The sequence below is a fragment of the Micropterus dolomieu genome, linkage group LG18 (assembly GCF_021292245.1).
Source record: "Micropterus dolomieu isolate WLL.071019.BEF.003 ecotype Adirondacks linkage group LG18, ASM2129224v1, whole genome shotgun sequence".
Lineage (NCBI taxonomy): Eukaryota > Metazoa > Chordata > Actinopteri > Centrarchiformes > Centrarchidae > Micropterus > Micropterus dolomieu.
Window position 1 is genome coordinate 3,186,174 of NC_060167.1, and position 10,564 is coordinate 3,196,737.

At 39.4% G+C, this 10,564-nt stretch overlaps 1 protein-coding gene across 1 annotated transcript in view; it reads left to right on the forward strand.

Moving 5' to 3' along the window:
• eif6 (eukaryotic translation initiation factor 6) overlaps window positions 1-7,632 on the forward strand; it is a 9,069-nt gene extending 1,437 nt beyond the window's left edge. Inside the window, exons 3-7 of the mRNA XM_046028954.1 lie at window positions 2,786-2,871; window positions 3,157-3,332; window positions 4,138-4,314; window positions 4,728-4,912; window positions 6,362-7,632. Coding sequence (XP_045884910.1) covers window positions 2,786-2,871; window positions 3,157-3,332; window positions 4,138-4,314; window positions 4,728-4,912; window positions 6,362-6,371 — 634 coding nt within the window. The 3' untranslated portion in view covers window positions 6,372-7,632. The remainder of the gene's footprint in view (window positions 1-2,785; window positions 2,872-3,156; window positions 3,333-4,137; window positions 4,315-4,727; window positions 4,913-6,361) is intronic.
• Window positions 7,633-10,564: the final 2,932 nt, after the last annotated feature.

A 10,564-nucleotide genomic window follows, 5' to 3' on the forward strand; every position in this document is an offset into this window, starting at 1 on the left:
CTTCTCTGTCTAAAATGTGCACCTGGTGGTCCTCAAACGAGTGTCCTCTGTCCTTCAGATGTAAGTAGACTGCAGAGTCTTGACCTGAGGAGTTGGCCCTTCTGTGTTGAGCCATGCGTTTGTGTCGTGGTTGTAGTGTGGTAACAACCACGACACAAACGCATGGCTCAACATCATCACTTCCCAGGAAACTCAACAAACGTAACCTATTGGCCTCAGGTGAAGATACCAACGATGGTCGTTCAGTCTCGGCCACAGGTAGTCTTAACGACCGTAACGACTGTCGTCACAGCAACAAGGAACACTAACGAACCAGCGGTATCGATGACCCGGGATAACGACCCCACTGAGGTTAAATAGCTGAGTTTCCCTGCCAGTCAGTCAGAACTGAAGAAGTCCTTTGGATGAAGTCCAGTTGCCCTTGATTTTAACCTTCGTTGGATAACTATGACCTGGATGACGGAGAATCTTCATAGACATGTGTAGTTTGTCCAGCACAGAGCGCTGACAAGTGGATCATTCACCTGTGAAACACTTCAGTTGCAGCAGTATATCTTTAATTTATATGGTCACTAAAGTACTGATTGGTCCTGTAACTTAATGCTTCAATACTTCACACTAAGAAACATGAACATTAGAGCTGCAACGATTAATCGATTAGTCGACTGAAAGAAAATTAATCAACTATTTCAGAGGTGGAAATGGACTAGTAGATGAAAAAATCCACCGGCCAAACATATTTTTTAACGGGCAATTTAATAACCTGCCTTTTTATGTCACGTAAACATTTGTTTCAGTACTTTTTAATTGAGATAACAGGGCTGGACGATACGGCCGAAAACGTTATCACGATAAAAAGTTTCATATCTTTCAATATCGATAATTATCACGGTAAGTATCAAAACGTTATTTTCATTCGAGTTTAAAGGTTGATTATTGCTCCTGGGTGAAAGTTGAAGAAACCTGATGGTTAATTGTGGTTTAAACGCTTCTTTATGGTCAGAACAAACACTTGATGCCAAACACTGGATCACTTCACAAATCTGAGGCAGAACATTCAAAACAATTCCTTTTCAACAAATAAGCCTGAGTAAAATTAAGTAAAAGCTTTTTTCAGTCCATTTTTCCTCAACAAAATAAACATTGAATATTTATTGAACATTTGTTATACTGTTGTTGAAAAAAATTATATTCCGATAAATTGTTATTGTTTTATTGTCCAGCCCTATGAGATAATATTCTGTCAAATACAAACTTAAAGAAGACATCAGATTGAAATTTGAAGCTAAATTCATTTATTGCTATTAAATGTACTTAAGACATAACATTGGTTGTTTTATAAACTTACAAGATGCTTATTAATAATTCAACTTAAATCTCATTACTGCTCACTCTTAATCATGCTTTATCATTCAGCTTTAACCACCTTTTATAAATACATTTTTTAAGTTCTGCTTCAGCCTCAGTTTTGCCCCCACACAATATTCATTAAACTTTCATATTAATATTAATTAATTGATATTAATTGTAGGTTGTTTTCATTGATTAAAAACAGAAAAACAGTCTACGTTGGTCTCTAATTTATTTATGCTAAGAATTGACAAAAAAAATCACAAGGATTTATGCACAAAAAATAACTGTAGGTTGTAGTTTTTACTCGCACATCGTAAATCATTTCTCTGGTTCTATTTTAGGGGCAAATGCATGTGAAACACTCTGTTTAGCAAAGCGTCATCTGTCCTGAACCCGTCGCTCTGCTGTTCTTCTTCTTCTTGTTTTATTTGCAGTGCTGTTGACGTCCCTTCACTGTTACCGAGCTGTTCTACACGCTGCTACTGGCTGGAGGGGAACTTAGCAAACAGCGGTTAGAAATAAATGGGACATTTACGGGGAAATATTTTAACGGGATGACACGGTAAAATATGGGAGAAGCCCGGGGGAAACGGGAGGGTTAACCTCTAACCCGTGTGTTACACACGATTTTTAGATCCCTTGGCACAGCGGGGACCAATTTAAGTGCGACACGCTAATCCAGTCAAAAGCCAACAACGCTAATCCGGTCAAAAGCCTATTATATGGAGATATCTTACCGAATACGTTTACCCGCCAATGCGGCGGGTAGCCTTCCAACAGACGGCAAACGGAAAATCTACCCACATTTGGCGCTCATTTCCATTTTCATTTCCAGCCCTGCTATTTTTATAATCGATTAATTGTTTCAGTTATTATTTTTTTTTAAGCAAAAATCTGTGAAAAATTTGGTTTCATCTTCTTAAATATGAGGAATTGCTGCTATTCTTTGTCATTTATGACAGTAAATGAAAAGTCTTTGGGTTTTATTCTGTGGTTTGGATAAAAGAAGCAAATTGAAGATGTCACTTTGTGCTCTGGAAAATTGGGATTTCACAATTTCTTGTTATTTTATAGACATATTGCAGAATTGTGTCATTTTCTGCTGCATGGAAATACTGCTATACCAAACCTCCATTTAAAAATATGCAAAATTAAAGTTTCCTTCCACATAGGCAAACATACATATCAGGTAGGACATAATTTAATGTATTTCAAGAATCAATCACATTGAAATTCAGCATGTTAATGATCCAGCATGCAGACCGTTATTTGGATGTGGTCTCGCAGTTTAGTCAGTTGGGAACAAAAGTCAAAATAATTCTACAAATTCATATTTATGTAAAAGACGCCTTTGTCTCTCTTGGATGAGCCAGATCAGTTTCCACGCAGAGCTGAAATAAGTGACAGGCTGCTGTTGTTTTTGTGACTGCAGTGTGTTTGAAGGGGAATTATCAGAAACCATCCCAGTGGTTCACGCTTCCATAGCAGGCTGTCGCATCATTGGGAGGATGTGCGTGGGTGAGTAATGCTCTGGAGGGCACAACACTCACACACTAACACTTCTTATGTCGGTTTCCTCTTTCATCCGGCTTCTGGAAATCTTTATAGCACGTCGATCCCTAACGACACCTTTCTTTCATCCTTTGATTTTAATCTCTTACTTTTTTCTTTTTCGAAATCTGTTCACAACTTTCTTCTTTTCTTCCCATCGACACAACAGGTCAAACAGAAACAAAAGCTAAATCTGACTCGATTAGGGGGATGGGTAGTTTATTTATTCTCTTGTGTTTGTCCTGTACTCAGGTAACCGTCACGGCCTCTTGGTGCCCAACAACACGACAGACCAGGAGCTGCAGCACATCAGGAACTGCCTGCCTGAAGCAGTGAGGATGCAGCGAGTGGAGGAGAGGCTGTCCGCTCTCGGGAACGTCATCGCCTGCAACGACTACGTAGCGCTGGTCCACCCCGACCTCGACAGGGTGAGACGGATGTGTTTTCATCACGTCCTTCAGAAGACATTACATTGACTTACATTCATCTTTTGGAGACTTACCTTACCTGCCTAACTTACTTTAAACCAAGTCTTCACCCTAAAATTGAATGATTTATGTCTTGGACTTGTGTTTTGTTTGTGACTGTGGAAAAAGATTTTTGTCCCCCAACATCAGTAATACGTGTCCACGGTCCGGTGTACACCTCAGCTGACAGGCGTTCCTACAGAGAGACCCCTAACGAGGGGCCGGGGGCCGGGGTTGAGCACGTGACAGTGGCCTTAATGTCCTGGTTTTAGTTAGTTTGGTTAATTTGGCCTTCGATATTAAGTTGTTTTAGGAATCTTTCACTTAAAATGTAACACATTTTCTGGTTTTATCTTCACAAATACACTAGTTTTTCTTATCCATACTGTCTTGAACTCAATATTCATGGCTAAAAGTTGGAAGGAAAAGTGTAAAAACAATTCAATTTCATTTCCACTAATTTGTGGTTTCTTTCATAAACTAAATGGTTCGTGGTTTAGTCAAATAAATCAAGGGATTTATTGATTACGCCTCAGTTCACATGCAGTTGTAACAGAAAGATGTCTGTAAAGGTTCTCAGTCATCCAGGTCGTAGTTATCCAAAGAAGGTTAAAGTCCAGGGCAACCCGACTTGGTTGAAGATTCTGATTCTAGCAGTAAAGTTTCAGATGACATCTTGGTGATTTATGGTTTATTTAGGATTCATGATGTAAGTATTTACACTGGAATCTGACGACAATGAACACATGCCCTCCCTCCCGTTCAGGAGACAGAGGAGATCCTCGCAGACACTCTGAAGGTGGAGGTTTTCCGTCAGACGGTCGCAGAGCAGGTCCTGGTCGGCTCCTACTGTTCTTTCAGCAACCAGGGAGGCCTCGTCCACCCGAAGACATCTATAGAAGACCAGGACGAGCTGTCGTCTCTGCTACAAGTTCCTCTAGTGGTGAGTGATGGGAGGAGGGGCACCTGGGGTCGAGTCCGAGTTAAAATCTTTGTTTATCCCACGGCTCGACTGTAACAGCCAACTCGGTTGAGGACTGCTGTCAGCAACTTTTTGCAGTTTGATTTGTCGATCGACACTGTGTCCCTCCCCCTTTTGTATGTCATCGTTGTGAATAAAAGTGCTCGTGTTGCATTTGGTTTATTGGTTGCTGAAGAAATGCAATTGCTGCAGTTGAAAAAAAATAAAAATCACACAAATACACAACAGACTAGAGAAGTAGTGAGGCAGCGGATTTTCCCAAGAAAGAGCGAGAGAAGTCGACTATTTCACGTTTTTATTGCATCAACCAGCAGGAGAGAAAAGAAACCTGAGTAATATTTTGTACACAACAGTAAAACTAACTTCCTGTTCAGGCCGGCACAGTGAACCGGGGCAGTGAGGTGATCGCGGCAGGGTTGGTGGTCAACGACTGGTGCGCGTTCTGCGGCCTGGACACCACCAGTACCGAGCTGTCCGTCATCGAGAGCGTCTTCAGACTTAGTGACACGTCACAGCCCTCCGCCATCGCCACCAGCATGAGGGACTCTCTGATCGACAGGTGACTTAACAAACACACAGACGCACACACACTTTCACCTTTTTATTTTTGTCTAGTTACGTAAGAGCTTCAGACAAGCTGAACATGGAGGTTTCACACATTCAAGTTCATTAAATGAAGCCTGAGAATGAATTTGTAACAACCCAGATCTTTTATTTTTCTCACACGTTCACACAGAAACGATTGTAACACTCGACCTTCTACACTTGTGTGACAGACTGACTCACTAAAACTTTTAATCACACGCCGCTCCTCATTTATATGCCCACACACGCACACACTGAAAATGACCATGTGATGCTTCGGTTCTTTCTCTCAGCCTGAAGAAGGTGTCTCGACCATCTGTTTGTTTTATAACTGCTCACCACTTGCAGCCAGGCCTCATCAGTAGTGTTACTTCACACTGAAAGCCACGTTTGTTGTGTTGACTTGATCTTCACTCAGTCTGTCGTTCAGACCTTCAGATTCATTCATTTCCTTTATACACAAACTCTCATACGAATAATGAAATTGGAGGCAAGTTGTCGCTGAAAATTTTTTTCAAAAGTTAAAAGAATTTTGATGGATACAGCTCGTCTGCCCACAGTATGCGTTATTGTCCGGTTCATTAAAGAAGTCGGGCACGTTGGAAAATACACACATTAGTATTTGTCTAACTCATTTATCGGTTTAATGAATATGAAGCTACAGCCAACAGCTGCTTAGCATCAGGAGATACAGCTAACCTGATTGTCCAAAGGTAACAAATTGACCTTCCAGCTCCTCCTAAAGGTCACTGATTAACATCTCGTTTGTTTGTTCTGTACAAAACCGCATGACCTCACCTGACTCAGTTCCTATCAGCTCTACAGAGCACATTTTTTTGTTTTCCCAGCCTGCAACAGTGTATTAAAGAGAAGACGTCAATAATAATGAGGCCCCACTAGAGCTGCACTATATTTGAAAAAACTGACATTGCAATATTTTTCTCTGCTGCGATATATAGAGATAGACAACTAGCGGGGGCGGGGCCTGCTTTTTTTGTTTGATAAACTGATCGAGAACAGTATTGTGATTGGTGGTTAGCTGTGACTGCAGGGTCTGCTTATTACTAGAAACTCTGTATCCAACAAGCCTTAAATCACAGTAAATGTTGATGTTACATCAGAAAGACTTGTCTTGTAGATTAGTCATGGAGAATGAGAACTGTACGAGTGTTCCTTTTGTATCACGCTGCAAAAAAAGGTTGGTGTTTGAGTTAATTTGACTTCCTTGACATTGCATTGTTCTGCGATGTGATTCTTGCGCAAAGGCTCATTGCGATGACGATGCTGAAACGAGATATTGTGCAGCCCTAGGCCCCACAAATATGATTAAAATCTAAAAAGCACTGAGTTACAGGAACAATTTAGCCATTAAATGTTGTTTCCGTGTGATTTCAACCCTCTCCCCTCCTCTGTTTCCCATCAGCATGGCGTAAGTCTCCCTGCAGTTGAAGAGCTCTGCTGTGGTTCGCCTGGTCTCACACATGAAGCCAACAAGCTGCTGGACCTCATTCCTCAATTTAAAACACAGTACAGCTCATGTTCACTCAGACGTCACAGCCCCCACCTGCAGCCATATTACAGTGATAATTTTATACTTTATTTTTTTTTTTTTGGTTTAACCTTTCTTAAACCTTCCTTCTAATTAGCTGAGCTATTTTAGGAAATGGTCAGTTTCCAATAAAAGATCCTGGCAGTTGAAACGTGTTCAGCTGTACATCCACCACCTCATCTCCTATCAACTACTTTTTAAAACAAGAACAAAAACATGGTGCATAGAAGGTGAAAGAAAGCTGTCTGAGACTGTGCTGACATACAAATTGAGGAATCTCATATTTCAGCATTTGTGGCACTAATGTGAATATTTTTTTAATCCAAACGGGTAGAAATAAGATTGAACGTTTTCTCCCAGTTCGGATAGACCAGAAGTAACCGAGACTGCGCTAAAAGGAATAAAAGATCACATTTATTTTTGTGCCTGTATCGTTAATAAGACACCGTGGGAAGGAAAATTGTCAAGTGTCAAACGTCTTTTGGTAGGAGGCTGTGTTCTGAATGTAATTCTGTTGCCATGAAAGAACTCCCTGATGCTTCGGCAGCTCTGATGGGTGACAGCACGATATGTTGTTGTCACTTAAAGTCAGTCAGGAACCATCTTTTGGTTCCTCACGCTGTTGCCTGAAGCTATCAGGGATTCCCATCGACACGCACGCACACACTACCAACCGTATCACCATCTCAAACGTTTATCTGATGTTTAAAGGGTGTAACCCACAGTTGCTTTTGGCATTGAAACCGTAAAAGTCAAATATCCAACATTAATTTGAAAGTAAGAGTGTTATTGAAGGATTAAGAGTGATGCTTTCTCTGGACGAGTGCTGAGCAAGCTTTCTTTTTGAGGTCTGATATCACTCGATTTGATATTGTAGTGTTTAACAAATGACAATGTACAACATGCAGTATGACTAATAGACACAGGTAGTGTGGGATTTCACTGTTGCTGGTCTTGTATGTAATGTCTACACAAAAACTATATATATAAAGAAAAAGTCAGATTAAAGCAGAGATGGATGCATGAAGGATGGATGATATAGTGACAGTTTGTACTTCAGTGTTTCTGTAACAAATCAAGGCCTGCCTGGTGAAGCATATTAACAATATCTGTCTTGTAAAATAAAATAAATTACCCTCTTTTTATCTGCGTGATGTGTGAGGTCACTTGAAAAACACAAGATCAGAATTAATTTAAATACTGCATGGGAAGTTGGGAAACAAAGTAACCAAGGAATGTAACTACACATTTACTCAACTTAAGTCCAATTTTGAAGTTCTTTAAAAAAAAAGGTATTTAAATTTTATCCTTTTTTGCACTACATTTGAGGTTTTTTTTTTACTTTCCACATTTGACAGCTACAGTCAGTATAGTTCAATTAAATTAAACCAGTTGTTACCAACCTTTTTGGCTTGGTGAGAGCTAGCTTACTGTCTAGTCAAATGCAGTTAACTACTAGCTAACTGTGTATCTAATAGTTCAAACTTGCTAGCTGTACGTAAAGCAGTTAAAACCTGCTATTTGTATACAGTCCCCTCCTTGCTAGCTGTACGTAAAGCAGTTAAAACCTGCTATTTGTATACAGTCCCCTCCAAAAGTATTGGAACAGTGAGGCAAATTCCTTTGTTTTTGTTGTTCACTGAAGACATTTGGGTTTAAGATCAAAAGATGAGTATGAGATGAGTTTGGAATTTCAGCTTTTATTTCCTGGTATTCACATCTAGATGTGTTAAACAACTCAGGACACACCACTGTTTATATTAGACCACAGCATTCTTAGGTGAGCTAAAGTAATGGAACAAATAATCTTAAAGTAAATAACATTTAATATTTGGTGGCACAACCCTTGCTTGCAGTAACTGCCTCAAGCCTGCAAGCTAACATGCTCTATTGGGTTATGGTCAGGTGATTGAAGTCTAAAACCTTCCACCTTTTCCCCCTGATGAAGTCCTTTGTTTTGTTGGCTGTGTGCTTTGGCTCATTGTCCTGCTGCATGACAAACTCCGTAAATTGGCAGACAACAGAAAATATTTCTGTCCACTTCTGAATTAATTCTGCTGCGACCATCATCAGTTACGTCATCAATAAATATTAATGAGCCTGTTCCAGAAGCAGCCATGCACGCCCAAGCCACGACTTCACCTCCTCCATGCTTCACAGATGAGCTTGTATGCTTCGGATCATAAGCAGTTCTTTTCTTTCTACACACTTTGGCCTTTCCATCACTTTCGTACAGATTAATCTCGGTCTCATCAGTCCATAAGATTGTGGACCAGAACGTTAGCGGCTCATCTCTGTACTTCTTAGCAAATTTCAATCTGCTGATGAGTGGTTTGCATCTTGTGGTGTGGCCTCTATATTTCTTCCAATAGTGGATTGTGATACCTTCACCCTGCACCGTGGAGGTCGTTGGTGATGTCACTTCCTGATGTTTTGGGGCTTTTCTTCACAGCTCTCACAATATTTCTGTCATCAACTACTGTTGTTTTCCTTGGCCGACATGTTGGACGTCTGTTGCTCAGTAAACCAGTAGTTTCTTTCTTTTTCAGGACATTCCAAATTGTTGTGCTTGCTCTGCCCAATGTTTGTACAATGGTTCTGGTTGATTTTCCTTCTTTTCTGAGCTTGACAATGGCTTGCTGTTCTCGCATAGACAGCTCTCTGGTCTTCATAGAATAGAATATACTTTATTGTCCCCTAGGGGAAATTTGTCATGGACTCAAAAGTGCGTAGTGCATAGTAGTAGCTGCCCTTAGAAACAATAAATACATGTAAAATACAAATAACAGCTAAAGACGTACACGCTGGTTTATCCTCTTTAACAGGAAATGCAGTCTTTATAGGTTTGAACCAAGGATGAAAACTTAGACTAGTCATGCAGAGCTATTTCATGTTTGGACAGTCAACCTAAAAGGCAACACCTGGGCAACAAGAAACATCTGTCAGTCACATGTGACAATAGATTTGCTCACTTGAAAAATGGGTGGGTTCAAACAAAGGGTGGTATGTCCTGAGTTTTGTAACACATGTCTTACTGTTCCAATACTTTTGGAGGGGACTGTATAAAGCAGTTAAAACTTGCTATTTGTATATAAAGCAGTTAATACTTGCTAACTAAAGTATTTAAAACTTGCTCACTCTGTATATAAAGCGGTTAAAACTTGCTAACTGTATATAAAGTAGCAGGGCTCTCAAGCTTTATCAATAGTTTGGAGTGAGATAACGCGTGTTAGAGGAGGAGCCACTCAATAGGTAAATCTGATAAAAGAATATTTAAATATATACTTATATTTCAAAACCAAATGTATCAAACTAAAAAGAAATTTGGCCCCAAACGAGTCCAATGAACAGCAGTGCTGTACACAGTAGGATGGCAGAACTTGCCCTACGCATGTATGCCAAGCTGTGTGTGTGAGTAGGTTACACATTTCAGCCTATGAATGGTATTTGTGTTGTAATTGTTTGTTGCACATTTTAATGCCTTGATGACAGGGGTAGGGGGCTCCCACTTAAAGCACTGTGGCTCAAGGCCACCCATTTTTACCTCATGATGGATAACAGCTTACCATCCAGAGCCAAAATATAGTCCTTTCCTTAGTATATAAAGCAGTTAAAACTTGCTAACTGTATATAAAGTAGTTAAAACTAGCTAATTGTATAAAAAGCCGTTAAAACTATTTAACTGTATATAAAACAGTTAAAATTTGCTAACTGTATATAAAGCAGTTAAAACTTTCTAACTGTATATAAAGTAGTTAAAACTTTCTAACTGTAAATAAAGTAGTTGAAACTAGCTAAATGTATTTGCTAACTGTATATAAAGTAGTTAAAACTTTCTAACTGTAAATAAAGTAGTTAAAACTAGCTAAATGTATTTGCTAACTGTATATAAAGTAGTTAAAACTTTCTAACTGTAAATAAAGTAGTTAAAACTAGCTAAATGTATTTGCTAACTGTATATAAAGTAGTTAAAACTTTCTAACTGTAAATAAAGTAGTTTAAACTAGCTAAATGTATTTGCTAACTGTATATAAAGTAGTTAAAACTTTCTAACTGTAAATAAAGTAGTTTAAACTA